Source organism: Platalea leucorodia, assembly GCF_965183815.1.
Source record: "Platalea leucorodia genome assembly, chromosome: 2".
Classification (NCBI taxonomy): domain Eukaryota; kingdom Metazoa; phylum Chordata; class Aves; order Pelecaniformes; family Threskiornithidae; genus Platalea; species Platalea leucorodia.
This window is the reverse complement of record NC_138824.1, coordinates 70496279-70513513: the sequence shown is the minus strand read 5'-3', so window position 1 is coordinate 70513513 and position 17235 is coordinate 70496279. Positions and strand designations below refer to the sequence as shown.

At 46.7% G+C, this 17235-nt stretch overlaps 1 protein-coding gene across 2 annotated transcripts in view; it reads right to left on the bottom strand.

Moving 5' to 3' along the window:
• TBC1D8 (TBC1 domain family member 8) overlaps positions 1-16593 on the bottom strand; it is a gene marked incomplete at its 5' end in the record, with an annotated part of 51174 nt that extends 34581 nt beyond the window's left edge. The window contains 2 exons of one of the 2 annotated variants that reach the window (XM_082304895.1): positions 740-895; positions 16467-16593. In XM_082304895.1, the coding sequence (XP_082161021.1) occupies positions 740-895; positions 16467-16593 (283 nt within the window). The remainder of the gene's footprint in view (positions 1-739; positions 896-16466) is intronic. The other variant, XM_082304896.1, reaches the window with a different exon arrangement.
• Between the last annotated feature and the right edge of the window lie 642 nt (positions 16594-17235).

The window sequence follows — 17235 nt, the reverse complement described above, 5'->3', positions numbered from 1 at the left end:
AAGTCTGAACCTCCCCTGATGCAGCTTTGAACCATTTCCAAAGGAAAACCTGCTGTAAATTTCAATGCTACAACTGGAGAAGAAGGGATGAGAACAGCCCTGCAGACTGGCCAAGCAAGAACAGGATGAATGAAACAAGTGCACTCAGGTGGCCTTTAGTGTGCCATGGCCAGGCTGCTGCAATTCACATCGATATCACTTCCCTGAAGATGAGCTCGACCTTCAGAGGTTGCAGAAGCACTGCAAAAGGGATTAGTGCACAACAGACCAGGCATTAGATATTCCCTCCTGACAACTTTACCTCCTAAATCATGTAGCATCTTCCAAATGCTCCAGTTATATTTCATTATAACCAAGTGTGGTAAGATATTTCATAGTAAACAAGTGAAAGCCTAGACTAGTGAAAGCCTAGACTAAGTAGCTTCTTGCTTTAAGGAACTGTTACTACTGTAGGAAAAGATATGCATATGAACAGAACAACACTACTTTGCAAGAGACAGAAATTAACGCAAAACACCCTCAGCTAAATGAGCCTTTTACAGAAACTTAATGTTCCTAGTTAACACTTTTTCATCATTTCTACCTGGGATTTTAACCTGAGGTTAATTTGGTTGTTAAACAAGCTATAGGCAATAGCTTTCCACGCACACATTACTAGCTGGGGTTACCTTGAGCTTCTTGGACATGCAGACACTGACCATGCTCAGAATCGGTTTGGGGTTTTTTGTCTGTAACTCACCAATAGCTACGGCCCAGTAAACTTCTGATCCGTTCAATAACTCACCACATGCAATGGCAGAGTAAACCTGTGAGCCTGGAACTTGGAGTAAAATTCGAAACGGAGCAACGCGTGCATTAGAGTCTAACACGGCGTCCAGGGCACCAACCAAGCGACCTGCAAAGAAAAAGGGGGGAAAAGAGAATTAACACCAACTTTCACTTCTGTAGCCTGCACGTCCTTTCACATCTAAAGCCATAAAATTAAAATTCAGAACATAAAGATAACAATTCTTCTCCTATTTTATGCTGCGATGTGCAGATGCTCAAAATGCAAAAGGCAAACCAGATTAGAAGATCAAAAGCATATCGAGCTCTTTGCGTTTCCGATTCTGCCTCATATATATATATGCATATAATCACAGAATTGAAGTGGAAAGACCTGAGGGCACCTTGAGAACTTACTGTTCCAGCCCCGCTCTGAAGCTGGATAAATACACCTATGCCATAAGTAGTGTTTGTCTAACCTGTTCTTCAAAAACTCCCACAACCAAGATGCAACAACGTCCCCAGCTACCCTCTTCCACTATTTTCATTAAGTATTCTTACAGGAAAAAAACCCAAACAAAGAAACAAGCCAACCACCACAATCTTAAACTTTCCTGCTGGCAATTAATCCTGCTCCCCAGAACACAGAGAGTAATTGGCCACAAGCATTTTTTATGTTAATGCTTGACATACTGAAAAACTATCATCATAGTCACCCACCTTTTAATGATTTCTCTTTTTCTAAAGAAACCCCAATCGCCTCATCTCGTCCTTATGGGTCTTATTTTTCAAACAGCTCATTGTTCTTGAGTTAAAACTGAAATCTCTCCAGCTAATCTTTAAGCGTGACACTTCAAACTGGACATGATGCTCGCTACCAGTAAGGTCTCAGCCATAAGAAGAGTGGAAAATCACCTCCTGTACCTTGTGTACACACCACCATATCCAAGAAAGCTTGCAGCAGTATCGCACTGTAAATCAGCACTTGACGTAAATACAGGCAAACTTATTTTGGAGAGCTGGAGCAATTGCTGCCCCCAAAAAAGACTTTCCAGTCTGGAGGCCAGCTGGAGCTGCTGGCCTTTCCCATTACCTCCCCCCAGCAGGCAGAACCGAGCTATGCATGAAAAAGTTATTCAAACACCATAATTTGCAAGCTGGCATATTAAAGTAACTCAGGATTGGTTTATGTCACCTGTTTGTCACCTGAATTGCTGTTTGTACAGCAATTCAGGAGTAGCTTTATATCCAGTTCCCCTATACTGTATGTCCTGCAGAGACACGACCTCCGACGGACTGGGATGGCAGACAGCGAGAAATGGCTTTACCATGTTTGCTTAAGCCACTGGCATATCTAGGAAGTTTTCTGCAATACTACGTTTTCCCTTTGCACATTTAATTTTTCCAACCTGTTGTATTTTTGTTCCTTCACCATTAACCGAACATAGAAGGAACTATTCTCAGCCTCCAAAAGTTTTGCCAGCCCTTGGCACCACGTGCAGTTTTTAGAATTGCATTATCCAGTCCATCACCTAAGTGATTAATGGAAACAATAAAATGAGACCTACGAAGTCCTCATTTGAAATGCCTTCTCACTTGGACAACAAACCACAGCTAATTAACTTGAGTACAGCACAACAAAGCAGCAGTGTAACCACTTTCTGGTCTAGGGGGTGTAAGAAGCTCACATGGAAGAGCACCAAAAACCTTCCGAGAGTGAAGAAAACTACATCAAGTCCTTCCTCCTTGCATTCGCACACATCGTTGATGATGCTTTCAAAGCCAAGCAGAGGCTGGACACAATGTATTTTAAACCTGTATGGTGAGATATTGTTAGCACCAGTTTGCTTCTCAGCTAAACACATGTCCAGATATTACAACCATCTATTTAAAATGGAGACCAGAGTTTGGAGACCAATAATACATATAATATCAGAAAATGCTAAATGCTCTCCTGTAACTGCAAGAAAAAAACACAAAAATTCATCCAAGTATAAAAGGTAGCAAATTATCTGTGCTCACAGAAAACAGAGCATCAACTTCAGTGTGCGGTCTTCAAAACAGCTGGATTAAAGCCAGTAAGATAGCATCAAATGATGCAGAGAACAAAAGTAGGGTTTGACTTTCAAATTTCAAAAGACTTGAGACATTACAAGAAAGAGAAAGAAGAAGAAACTTATGAAGTGCTGCGCATGTTTTCCCCTGATGATAGATCTAGGAGAAAGATTTCTTTTTCATTTCACTAAAGTAATGGAAAAAAAGTCAACTAACAGTAAGTGCTACCAAAATCCCAAGAGAACGCTTAATGAACATCTGATTTGAGAGATACTTATTTTTTCAGAAATTATGAAAAAAAAAAAAACACACATGAAAGCACAGAAGTAGCTGCAAAATTTTGGTTTTACTTCTTAGCCTGTGCAAAATTAATTCCTTTTTCTGTTCCTGAATAACTGACCAGAAAAACCAATTCCTCTTCTCACTGTTTACTTCTGCTTACAATTTCCATTTTGCTTACCAACTATCAAAAAGTTTCCTCCTTCAACTGTGCAAAGAAAAAAATCACCTCCCTCGTCTAAACTACCCGTAGCTACAATATTAACGAAGGACAACAAAGCGGAGCCAGAACTAAGGATCAAAGAGAAGAACAAAAAGAGCACGGGCATCAGGATACCTGCCAGAATAAAGCCCAAGCATCCCGGCCGCACGCTGGGAGTCCCTGTGAGGGCTTCACAAGGGCGCTGCACCCCACGCTTTGATCATCCGGAGCCAGTGCTGCGGCTGGCGGGGGTCCCATCCTGTCCTCTGCCGGGGGGGGGGGGGGGGGGCTCTCACGGTGGGGTCGCTCCAGAAGGGACATAAGGACAGCAGGGGGAAATAAAAGCAAGTACAGCTAAAGCCAAGCCTACCGAACACAGAGCAGCAACCTTGTTTGGCAGGACCCCATGACTGTGGTTTAGCACCTGCACTTGTGCAGTGGTTCAGCTGCAAGTGACACTGATGCTTAAGTGCCAAAAAATAAAGGAGAGACTGACAGAGGCAGAGAGGGGGTTGGAAACGGAATTACTGAGAGTGCATTTGCAGGAGCATGAAAAGGATTCAACACTAATAAATACACCCAGGCCTAATACAATAATTTAGTTGAAACTGAAGTAGCACGAAAATTACTAAAACCAGAGGCAAAATTTTTCCGATGTGAGTTGCCTTGTACTCATTTGGGGTAACTTTGGAATCGTAACACTTGTGTTAGGCTTCTCACTGAAGCATCAAAAAATAAACAACCTAAAATCCCTGAGCAAACAAACAAACACAAAACTTTACACAGTGCACTGATTTTGAAACAGGCTTTGAAAAATACCCAGCTTGTGAGCAAGCATCTTTCTAATAAAGTGTCCTAAGAGCTTGTTCCATGGAAGGGTCTCTTATAAAACAGGGTCTGTTTATAAAATAAAAGGGTTTCTGGCTCACAGGTATATATAAATCATATAAAGGGTCTCTGGCTCACATGTTGATGCATTAGCATGCCTTCAGTTAGGATGCAGCAGACCTCTTCTGTATCGCAGGCAACAGTGAGACCATTGATACCTTCAGGACAGTCAAAAATGAAAAGAAAACAGAAGCAGAGGGGGAAAACAGAGAAGAATTGCTACACTGGTTTCTTTCCCAAAATTCTCATAATTTTGTGGTTTGGTTTTTTTTACTCTCTGTGGGACAAGATTTTTGAGAGGACCTTAAAATCCCGAGTACCTCTTTCCCGTTAACAAGCCACTCCACCAACTTCTCGTCCGCTCTTTGACCTCCCAAGATGCAGAAGTATTTCAGGAAAGCAGTTAACTGTACAGTAACCGTGCTAAGGAAAGCTGCAGATGTAGGTTTGCAAAGCCTTCTGCTAGAGGCCGCTGACAGAACATCGCAGATTCCTCAAAAGGTACAAGTTTCTTCATGCACAAAGCATATTTCCAGGCTAAAATTCAAACATAAGTTTCTGGTTTAATGTATACTTCTGACAAATATGGAGCAGAGGACAGAAGCAGTAGAAAAGGACACACTTCTACTGAATTATATGCTTCTCCTCAACAAATCTGATTACTTTAGCTGTAAGGTGGATTTCAGGCAGAGGGAACATCTATCTATGTTTGTTCAGAATTAACTCTATAAAACAAATCTGGAAAACTTGCTACAAATCCTACACCTTACTTGGTAGTTTTTATTTCATTGAAACATCTACTTTTGGGCATATTTCATTGCTTCAATAGTGGAAATTGGAATACCTCCAAGTAAAACAGGAGTGTTATACTTCTAATTGCAAATTGATTTTTATCAAATTTACATGTGTATTATGGATACAATACCATATATACCATATAACTCAGGTATAAAAATTAGCACGGAATCATTTCAAATTCTGCAACAGGTAGGGGGCCTCTCCCTTTTACAGAGGTCACTCTCTAACCCGACGGGATGCAAACAGGACACCATGCACAATGAACTTGTTGTGCATTTCTTCACAGGAAAAAAAAAAAAGTCAAGGGTATTTTATAACGATCGGGTTCTCAAATGAGCTATCCCAAGCGCACCACCCTTCATCTTTAAACACATGGTTCCTTATATGCCCCCAGAAAGATAAAAGATCCCATTACAAGTTATCCTATGCCATGCTCATGACTAATCTAGAAAAAGGAACATGTTTACAGTAAGTTAATCTAACACCAATTTCTACTAAACATACCGTGTCTTTCAAACTAAAGAATGCAGGCTCCTTTCCCAGATCGGTGTTCATTATCCACATGGTATTTCAAAAATTCTTTTAAACTTCTGAGACACTGGGCAGAGGGTGATTAAAGCCGAACTCAAACTAAAAGCTGGAACTGAAAAACTATCTATTATTTCCATCTTTTAGGACAATACTCAAGAGATAGTCCAAAGCACTAACAATTACGCCTGGCTCAACAGCACAGGAATTAAGGCACCCTCTACATAGAGCAAGACAATTTCTGCTTACCTCCATCATATTTTAAAGGCCTTAAAGGCAAATTTTTCAGAACTACTCAAATGCCTTCCCATAAATGGGGTGGTCACTTCAGCAGCTAAGCCATGCTGCAAGGCAGAGGGACTTTGACTGATCACTTAGGAGTCTGGGACCAATAAATTAATAAAATCTTCAAAAAATAAAACAAAAAGGCAAAAGGCCAAAGCTGCTATTGCTTTTTTGGAGGGGAAAACGAAAAAAAAAAAGCAGAGTTAAATCTAAGGCTAAGTGACAAGGAAGCCTGCAGTACCACAATACTGAGCAACGTTATAGTTTTACTTTGTTTTTAAATAAGGCATCTGGTCCTCACAGACAGAATCTTTTACACAAACTCATAAATTCATTACAAAGTGGGAACTGAAGGTCAATGTAGTTCAAAGAAGCAATACCATGTGGTATCTGCAATTAGTTGGTAAGAAACTCTGACGGCACTTTTAAAAGCTGGGGAGCAGCAGACCGGACGCGAGGCACCAGGAGGCACCTCTTCTCACCCATGTGCCACAGCCCTGAACCTCCCAAATCAAGCGCTTACACCCGCTCTCCCAAAACCAAAGGGGTCACACAGAAGACAGAGCCCAGCCTGTGTCTCCAGCATCCTGGGGAACAGCTTTAGCCACGCTACAAGCAAACCGACTACTGCAGAAGTTTGAAGCAGAGAGAAAACTGCCTTCCCAGTTCTCTTTCGTCTACTCTGAAAAAAAAAGACTTGAGGTTTCCATTGCACCTGAGTCTAGCACAGCTGGACAGATGCGCAACAAGGCCTGCCTTAACGATATCTGCCAAATCGAGCCCTTCCGAGAAAACAGGCAGAGGGCCACCACCACAGTACCTGAACCCAAACCAATTTGCCAAGATGCTCAGCTCCTGCAAAGCTGCGGCTGCTCTCGGCCACAGGCACCTGGCACTTCTGAAGGTCAGAAAAGTGGTGGCACTGGGCGGTCTCTAGAGACTGCAGTGACTGCTCGGTGGCTGCTCTGCAGGGCCGTGCAGAAGGGCAGCTGGTGGCTATGCTCACCTGTATCCTGCTAAAATCCCCGTTTTAAATACTCGTACCCTTTTTTTCAATCAGACTAGGTCATTTCTGTAAGACAAACCCACCAAATTGAGGGATTTATGATTACAGCCACAGTCCAGCATCCTGCCAGGCTCCTGCACCAGTACAAAGCCACGAAGCGCAAAGCACGCCTCTGAATTCATCCTCGGGAGCTCACCGCTGCTTTTCACTGCTGCTTGCTACTTCTGCTCCTCCATCAGAAATCTGGGGGCTGAAAGGAAAACAAGCCCAGGAAGCAAAACCAGCAGTCTGACAAAACGAATACTTTACGAGAAAGGAGAAAGCTCTTCCCGGGAAGTGGAAGGAGCTAACAGTACAGGTTGCTTCCCAGAGGATGAAGTTTCGCAATGAGAGTTAACAGCGGCAAGAGGCACTCTAAGCTGTTCACGCATGTGAATTGGGAGAAAAGAGCAAATCAAACACTTCAGATGACCATAAAAATAAAGCTGTTTTTTTTTTAGGACAGTGAAATTGAACTAACAGCTCCAATAAAGCAGAATTAATCTCAGCTCTTTGAGGCAGAGAAGCACTCCATACCCTGAATCCAAATTATACTTCTTCACATAGTTTCCACCATCCCGCAGTGATCTGCAAACAATTAGAGTCTCACGATAGCCATGGCGGGCAGCAGTGGGGCAGCTGAACGAGCAGCCCACCACCAGGCAGCAGAACTGGGAAGGACACATGGATGTCCCCATTCCCCGGCCCCCCACCATCCCTGTGCTCCAGCTGCAGCAGAAAGGTGGTTTTCACATCAACTAGAATAACCCCAGCCTGCCAAAAGGGCACTTCTGGGACGGCACCAAATAGCAGGGGTTGCTCGCCTGGCTCTGCGAGGCATCTCAGAAGCACTCCCTAGGAGCAATGTCCTTGCTGAGAGAGGGATGGGGGGGGTTAGGAAGCTGGCTCCCGCTGGCCTCAACCACCCCACCATGCGGGGGCCTTAACTGTTGACCACAACCCCGGCGCTGGCCCAAGGCGAGACCCAGAGCTGAGATGCACTGAAGACCACCTCTGTCTTCATCCTCACCTCTTACAGCCCAGCCAGAGAGCACCGCTCATCCCACAGGCGCTGGGGTAGGATACAGCCCAAGACAGTGAGCTTGAAGCTACTGCTGGCCAGTGGTGGCCCCCAGCATAAATGTTTGGGGACGTCTCTAGGTCTTTCATACCATCTTGATTTGGTTTCTCTAAAAGTTCAAAACTCAGATGTTTAACAGGTTGTTACTTCCACTTAGGCCTCCCTAAAATCCACATTTTTGCTGGATAAGAGCACCGTCAGTTATGCAAGGTCACTAACGACAGCAGCTCAATATCTTGGCTTTACACTGGCCACTAGCTTTGCTGAATTCTGCAAAACTATATAAACAGGTTTTTACAGTACAATACAGCACCCATGAGAGAGTATTTCTTATTAGGCTTCCCCCACGAAAAACAAAAGCTGCAGAACTTATTTGGGCAAGTACATAAGAAAAAGGATGAAGGAGGACTCCTCCAAGGGCTGTAGGAAGGCTGTGTTTCCTTTGCAATGATAAGGGCTCACCACACTTGAAGATAAGCACAGACAACATTAGATTTCAGCGTAAACACCTAATGCTCCAAGCATTTATTCACCTAGGGAAATACCAACATTCAAGCCCTTACATTACTTCCAACGCGGGCTTTGCCAGATCAAACACTGCCACTAGGTAAATTTGGTTTTGTTATTTTTTTTTTCCCAATCTGGCATGTAGAAACAAATTGAAACAATTTGTTTAATCATTATTCCTCTGTCCCAGTGCTCTGGGGAGGCTGGACATGAGAAACGAGGGGAGCTTGGACATTTCACTGCGGAGGTCCGTGTCCCGTGGTCCCCGCGACTCCCTTATCCCTGGGTGTGATGTTGAGACCTTGCTCTGGTGTCGGACCACCGCGTGGGGAGGGAAAGACCACACTGGGGAAAGAGAAGTGAGCTGAACTGTGCATTCGCTCTCCCAGATTGGCAGAAACAGCACGGCAGCCCTGGGGCACTGGTTATTTCTCCTCACCCCTGCTTCCCCACACAGGCAGCTTCCCCAGGCGGGCATGCTGTCGTGGCAGGGCTCTCACAGCTGCTTATCTCAGTCCTCTGCCATCAGTCTAGGTCAGGCCAAGCCTATTTTTGTAGCCCCGAAGGCTGCAGAGCCAAATGCTTTGATTCTCACATTACAAGTGAAAATACCTGAAACTGTTTTCCACCTGAAAACGGACAAGAAGGTGGGACGTACAAGGTGCTGCTGCAGTCCTGTAAATTACCCGGACACAGGGCACTACCTGGGGCAATACAAAAAAGTCTCTCTCGTTTTTGGTGGGTGCTGTAAATAATGCTGAAGAGACTGATCTAGCATTACTTAAAACTCTGCCACCACAGACACGCTCAATTATTTTATAAGGAAAATGTGTTTCCTATGAGGGTGGTGAGATACTGGAGCAAGTTGCCCAGATGTGGATGCCCCATCCCTGGAAGTGTTCACGGTCAGGTTGGATGGTGCTCTGAGCAACCCGATCTAGTAAAAGATGTCCCTGCCCATGACAGGGGGGTTGGACTAGATGATCTTTAAAGGTCCCTTCCAACCTAACCCACTCTGTGATTTTCCTGCCTTTTTCTGTGCCATTTGGCCTAGAAGACAGGGACAGGGAGCAGAATGAAGCCCCCATAATCCAAGGGGATTAGAGACCTGCTACACCATGTAGACACACACAAGTCTATGGTGGCCACACAGGATCCACCCAAGGGTACTGAGGGAGCTGGCGGAGGTGCTCACCAAGCCACCTTCCATCATCTATCAGCAGTCCGGGCTGACCAGGGAGGTCCCAGTCAACTGGAGGTTAGCAAATGTGACACCCATCTACAGGAAGGGCCAGAAGGAAGATCCAGGGGAACTACAGGCCTGTCAGCCTGGCCTCGGTGCTGGGGAAGGTTACGGAGCAGATCACCCCGAGTGCCATCATGTGGCATGTGCAGGACAGCCAGGGCATCAGGCCCAGTCAGCACGGGTTCATGAAAGGCAGGTCCTGCTTGACTCACCTGGTCTCCTTCTATGACAAGGTGACCTGCTCAGTGGATGAGGGGAAGGCTGTGGATGTTGTCTACCTGGACTTGAGTAAAGCCTTTGACACCGTTTCCCACAGCATTCTCCTGGAGAAACTGGCTGCTCATGGCTTGGACAGGTATACTCTTCACTGGGTAAAAAACTGGCTGGATGGCTGGGCCCAAAGAGTTGTGGTGAATGGAGTTAAATCCAGTTGATGGCCAGTCACAAGTGGTGTTCCCCAGGGCTCAGTACTGGGGCCAGTTCTGTTTAATATCTTTATCAATGATCTGGATGAGGGGATCGAGTGCACCCTTGGTAAGTTTGCAGACAACACCAAGTTGGGTGGGAGTGTTGATCTGCTGGAGGGTAGGAAGGCCCTACAGAGGGACCTGGACAGGCTGGATCATTGGGCTGGGGCCAACTGTATGAGATTCAACGAGGCTCAGTGCCGGGTCCTGCACTTGGGTCACAACAACCCCATGCAACGCTACAGGCTGGGGGAGGAGTGGCTGGAGAGCTGCCTGGCAGAAAAGAACCTGGGGGTGTTGGTCGACAGCTGGCTGAACATGAGCCAGCAGTGTGCTCAGGTGGCCAAGGGGGCCAATGGCATCCTGGCTTGTATCAGGAATAGTGTGGCCAGCAGGAGCAGGGAGGTGATAGTGCCCCTGTACTCGGCACTGGTGAGGCCGCACCTCGAGTACTGTGTTCAGTTTTGGGCCCCTCACTACAAGAAGGACATGGAGGTGCTGGAGCGTGTCCAGAGGAGGGCAACGAAGTTGGTGAAGGGTCTGGAGCACAAGTCTTATGAGGGGTGGCTGAGGGAGCTGGGGTTGTTTAGTCTGGAGAAGAGAAGGCTGAGGGGAGACCTTATTGCTCTCTACAACTGCCTGAAAGGAGGCTGTAGCGAAGTGGGGGTCGGTCTCTTCTCCCAAGTAACGAGTGATAGGACAAGAGGAAATGGCCTCAAGTTGCGCCAGGGGAGGTTTAGATTGGATATTAGAAAAAATTTCTTCACCAGAAGGGTGGTCAAGCATTGGAACAGGCTGCCCAGGGTAATGGTTGAGTCATCATCCCTGGAGGTATTTAAAAGATGGGTAGATGTGGTACTTAGGGACACGGTTTAGTGGTGGACTTGGCAGTGCTAGGTTAACGGTTGGATCTGATGATCTTAAAGGTCTTTTCTTACCTAAACAATTCCGCGATTCTATGAATCAGGGTGCCCGGCTTTGCAAGTAGGAGCCTGGCCCTCCCGCTGCTATCCTCCCTCCTTCTAGTCAAATGCTCTGACGGAGAAGCCACCCTCTTAGGAAAGAGCTTATAAGCATGCATTCTCCTTAAAAAATGTTAAGTAAAATAAAGAGAAAAAAAAGAAGAGGAAAAAAACCTGCCGATCTGAATTCCAGCTGTGGGCAAGGCTAGATAACATTTTGACAAGAGTCCAAGCTTTCAGTAAAGTGTTTGGATTTCCCCCTCTCCTTGTGCAAGGCTTCAGAGCTCTTCCTTAAGAAAACAAAACCATGAAAACAGACAGTAAGCACTACCACTATCCTTTATTAACATAATTATTGTGGCATCTTCCTCTCCTCAATCTGCTGCATTTAAAATAAAAGCTTTTTTTTTTTTTTTTTTTTAAATTAGAGCTCAGTTTGAGTCTCTATCTATCAGTAGCTTGTTTTGGCATCTTGGACATATTTTAAGACAAAAAGGCAAGCTGTTTTGAAGACTGTATTGGGACAGATCTTTTAATATGCTATTCATTTTGCCTTTCACTCATCCAAAAGGTAAAGCAGTTTGCAGGGATACCCATTTGCATTCTCTGCTAAAAATCCAAGTCTTTACCATTACAATGTAATGAACACGGGCAATCTAGACCTATTCCCCATCTGAGTCGCAGGAACCCTCCACCTCCATGGTCCCCTCGCTGCCTTTCTCCGATATAGACTCTATTATAAAATTATTTACCCAGACCTTGAGAGATGCACAGGGCTACTAAAAGCTGATGTATTTACGATGATTACAGTACCGTTTCGACTGAAGAGTATGAAAGAGCAGCAAAAGATCTTTTGCTTTTTTAATTTCCATAAAAAGGACAGAGACCTTATCAATAGCCATTTTTCTGTATGCATCAAAAAATTAAAATCCAGGCAAAGGGAAAATAAGGAAGGGAGCTCTTATCATGTAACTGGTCAGATCTCCATTCACAACCAAGAGGTGCTCTATAGATCAGTTTGAAAGCTATCACCCTGCAAGAATTTTATTTAAGATAAAAAAATAAAATCCTAAGATGGGAGTTTACTTCAATTGCTGGCATATAGCTCAAGGAAGTCTGTTTATTGTGGTTACCATATTTATTTTTATTAAAGGAATAACAAGGCTCAGATTCATATACAGAAGATACTTCTTTTTGCCAGTGTATTATCTTATATTTAAAGCTGTGAACCTTAAAGGTTTATATGAGCTGGAGAAGAAATTAATTTCTTTTTAAAATGTTCGTCCTCTGCGAGTTGCAAATGATCTAAGACCACATCCAGCTTGGAAAGTGCCATGAGCTGAAAATGGAGCCTGGAAGAATAGCAGGAGGAAATATCACAACTAAATTAAAAACACGGGTAAAACAGGAACAAAACATAATCTTTTATTGATCTACTTCAAGCAAGAAGTTAAAGCAGCACTGTATCTCAAAAAGTAAAGATAAAAAGCTGCTTGAAACAAGAGTTCATTTTAAAATTTTATTTAACCTTATTTATAAAAGGGAAAATAAGTATTAAGTATCACAAGTATTTAAAAGAATCCTAAGTGGGTTTTTGTTTACTAAGAGTGTGCAATGTGAAGTACTGTGTAAACAGTAATGGCAAAGCGAGCTGCTTGGGAAGAGTGAAAACCTACCCTCGCTCCAGTGCCCGTGATGAAACCATTCCCAACACCTCCCAGAACAAGCAGTTTTGCTGTCAAAATGCACAGAACCGATCTAATCAAACAGGAAGGTGAATGAAGCTTTCAACATCCCCTAATAAAAATGAAAGCAGTGATTCACTTATAGGCTAAACCATCTTGCACTATTCTACCGTAAGGGATTTGACAGTATTTTTGACTACTGATGGCATCGCAGGCTTATCTCTAATATGTAACCTCAGAACTAAAGATATCAGCAAGTACCAAATCCAACTAACTTTGACGTGTTCATCATGGCTACATCGCAAGTCTTTTTGTAGGGATAGCTAAAGAGGTCTCCGATTAGGGAAAAAAAAAAAAAAAACAAAACACCAAAAAAAAAAAAAAACAACCCAGAACCAACAGAAATTGCTGAGCCAAATAATCTTTTTAAATCTGTAACTTAAAATTTGTTTTAAAATTATTTATTAGTTAAAAAATTATAATTCCATTTCTGTAAATTATTTCTAAAACATTACCAATTTCCTTCCTAAGTCTCTGATCCAACAGATATCTCGAGTAGAGATCCAGGTAAAGTGACAAGTTAAACCTTTACTTGAAAAGTATATCCCCCAGGAAGACAGAAACCAGAATGACACTGGTCAGGTAATGAAGAGTTAAACGCAGCCTCCATTATTTTTTTGGTACCCGCTGCTTGCAAGCCCCGTGTGCATTCAGTAACTGCGCTAGGACGCAAATTAAATAACAGCAGTAAATATAGCCTCTCTCTTACAAACATCTGCTCAGAGCCTGACTGCAACACAGTACTCAAAGAAAGAAACATAGACACAGAAGAAAAGCGCTTCTGTGTGAGAGATCTTCTCTAGTCCATCCTTCAGGAATTAAATCCACATAAAATATACCCTCCAGCTGTGCTAACTTACTCTTACGTAATGGATAAAATGCCCTTGTAAGGAGAGAGAGAGAGAGAGAGAGAGAAGTGTCCTAGAAGAAAATAAAAACACGCAAATATGAGAATAGGGCCATAAAACAGATGTCCTCACATAGGTTCAGTGCAAATACCATGTTGTAGTAACACACACAAGGGCAGCTCAGGCGTTGAACCCTTCCACCCCGTTTAAAGCAAATGACATCCCGGGTGGTCCGCTGCCCCATCTGCAGCCTTTACGTATGAAATCTAGTCTTCTGGGGGTTTTGCTCTGCTGAACCCACATGGGTCTAACGCAGCCTGAGGATAAGCCCCCTCCTCCTCCTCACCAGAGGAGCTCTGAGATTCTCTTTTACCACGGCACCTGCTTTCACGTACAGGACCTTCGCATCTTTGAAACATCTACCCTTCCATCAAACTTAACTGCAACTGGCCAAGGCTCAATTTACTAAAGGGAAAAGAAAACAGATATGGATATTGTTTTCACTTAAGCTTTGCTTCCCCAGTAAAACAAACAAAATCTTCTAGCTTACGGCTCTACAGCTTGGTAGACCATACTCTGAAATATGGTAGTGCTTAACTGCCCTTTGTATCTGCCAGTTTGGAAAAGGCAGGTACTAACACAGTGTCTCTATAGTCATGTAAAGCAAGGATCAGGAGGTAAGCTTTGCACCAAAAGCACAGTTACCAGCAAAGCCTGACTGTTTCTCAGTACAGGTCTCTATTTCACTCGCCCCAAGTAAAAACTGTGGAAAAAAAATTAAGCTACCCATCTAACTCCAGCTATGCTTAATGCTCCGCCACACTTGCTTTTTGTTTATACAACTCTAATTTCTAAGCCCTTTTAACTACAAACATTTCCAAGTGGTTCAAGAGACTGTCAGAATTTACAGTTCCCTCGGAAAACTGTCTTGAGACAGGAGCGGCTTTCCTTTGCCAGCCAAAAAAGATTTATGCAAGCCCGTGCACTGCAGATTTAGCAAAATGATTCACCTGAAACTTAAGCAGAGAGAAAAGCAGTTTGTTTGGTTTAAGCTTGCAAATTTCTGCCGCAGAAAGCTCAGGCACGAGGAGTTAACATTTGTGAATCTGAACCTCATGATTGTCTTGGACCTAAATCAAGCAGCTGTAAACAGCTATTTTTAACTCTGAAAATTAATCCAGATCGTCCTTACAATCACAAAAGGGTGGCCTATGACTTCCACACAGGAGGGCAGGGGAAAACACGAGGGTAGATGGTTGTTTAACTCGATGGCAAAACTTCCATGAACCTTATGACAGCTAGCATTTCATTAGTAATACATTGATACATTAGTAATACATTGATAACATGAGACCCACCAAGTCACAATGAAGTTTTGTGCTCCTTTATGACTCCACGGCTAGGACAAGGTCTGATTTAAAAAAAAACAAAACAAAACAAAAATGCAGAAAGCAGTACTATCGCCTGGCAAGCGTCAACGGTTCCGGAGCAAAAGTTTTTAATAAAATAAATATCAAACCTGATAAAATAAATATCAAACCTGATCAAACCTGATAATGTAGCTTCTTAAACTGCCTAGAAAATACCGATTTTGAAAAATACTTGACTATTCTTTCAAATACACAAACCGCCATTAAAAATTCTGATTTTTAAAAGATGCAAACCAGCCTCACCTGCTTTTAAGTAAGAATTACACTGTTAAGCTGTATTATTTCCCCAAAGTATTGTTTGTTTGTTTGAATTCAGTTGTTGACGCCTTTGAACCAAAAGTTTGGCCCAGATGCCTTGCTCGGTTACTCTACGACATCAACGCAGCCTAACGCAACCTTCTGGCTGGAGATTCACAGACCTATACTGCTGCGAGGGCAGAGCGGGATCCCTGGTCTTCACGTATATCCTTCGCTACGCGTACCTGGAGTGCCACATGGATACAACGTGCCTCGTCTACAGCCGCATAAGGCACGGTATAACTAACGCAAAAATAAGTCGGAACCCACTTTTCCACAGCACTGAATTAACAGCCCTCTCCCATAACGCACGTATCGGCCAGAAGTCAGTAGTCCTATATGTATTTCTATAGCTCCCGTTATAAAGGGCGGGGGGGGCGGGGGGGCCCTCAGCGCAGGTGGCGGCCGGTCGGGGGGCACAGGGGGCAGAGCCCAGCCGGGCCGCCACCAGCAGCCCCCCGCCACCCCCCGCCGCCGCCGCCGAGCCCAGGGGCCTCCGCCCGGTGCCCGACCCCGACCCGTCGGCGGCTCCCCCCAGCCACCGGCCCCGGGCACCGGCGCGGCTCCCCCGCACCGCGGCTGGCGGGCTCCCAGCTTGCCCGTAGCCACGTTTAAGAAAGCCACCGGGAGGGGGAGAGAGGGGAAATAGAAATAAAAGTGGCTTTAGCGGCGCTCAAGGCTACAGAAGCACGAAACTGCTCCCGAGGCAACTCGGGGGGAGCCGGGGCCGCCCCCACGGCCCGGCCGGCGGCAGCCTCCGCACCGCACCGCGCCCCCGCCCTCCCCGCTCCGCGCTGTCCTCCGGGCCGTGCCGAGCCGAGCCGAGCCGTGCTGAGCCGAGCCGAGCCGGCCCGGCGAGGGGCCCCGCCGCGGGCCGAACAAAGAGGCCGCTCCCGCCTCCCGCAGCCCGCCCCGCCGGCGGGTCCCCCCGGCGCGGCCAAGTTCCCGCGGGGCAGAGCGGCGGCAGGGGGGGACCGGCCGCCCGGCCCGGCCCGGCCCGGCCCGGCGCCCCGCCGAGCCCCCCGCGCCAGCAGGTACCGGTGAAGCGGCCGCCGCCGTCTCCGTGGCCCCGACGCCGCTGCAGGATGAAGTAGCCGCTGCTCTTCTGCGTGACCCACAGCTTGAGGGCGTTTTTCAGCAGCACCTCCTCGGGCTTCAGCCACATCTTTCCCCGGCTCGGAGCGCCTCTCTCCCTTCCCCCCTCCCGCCCCCCGAGCCCGCCCGCCCGCCCGCCCGCCCGCCGGCCCCCCGCCGCACCGCACCGCGCCGCGCCGCGCCGCAGCCCGGGTCACATCGCCCCCCGCGGGCTGCGCGGCGCGGCGCCGGCTCCGGCTCCAGCTCCCTCCGTGCGGGCCCGGCCGCCGGGGAGGAGCCGAAGGCGGAGCCCGGGTGGGAGCCGCCTGTTCCGCGGAGCCGGGGGCTTTGCGCGGCGAGGGTCGCTCCGCGCCGCCGGGCGGCTACGGCGGAGGTTGCGGGAGGGGGGGGCTCCGGCCGGAGGGAGGGGGTCCGGTTCTCCCTCTCCGGGGTCTCACGGCGCCCCGAGCCCCCCACGCAGCACAGCGGGGTTCCCACGGCACCGCGGGCTCCCGGCGCGTCCCCCGGCCCCGCAGCCCGGCGCACAGGCGGCTGCCGCCGGGCGCAGCCGCTGCGCAGGGGGACGGCGCCCGCCTCTCCCCGTTGGGGCGGGCAGCGCCCGGATCCGGCCCCCGGCTCTCCCGGCCGGTGCGGGCACGGGGGCGTGCGCCCGCAGGTGCACACCGCTCCCGCGGGTCGGTGCCGCGCGGGGAGCCGCCCGGGATGGCGGGAG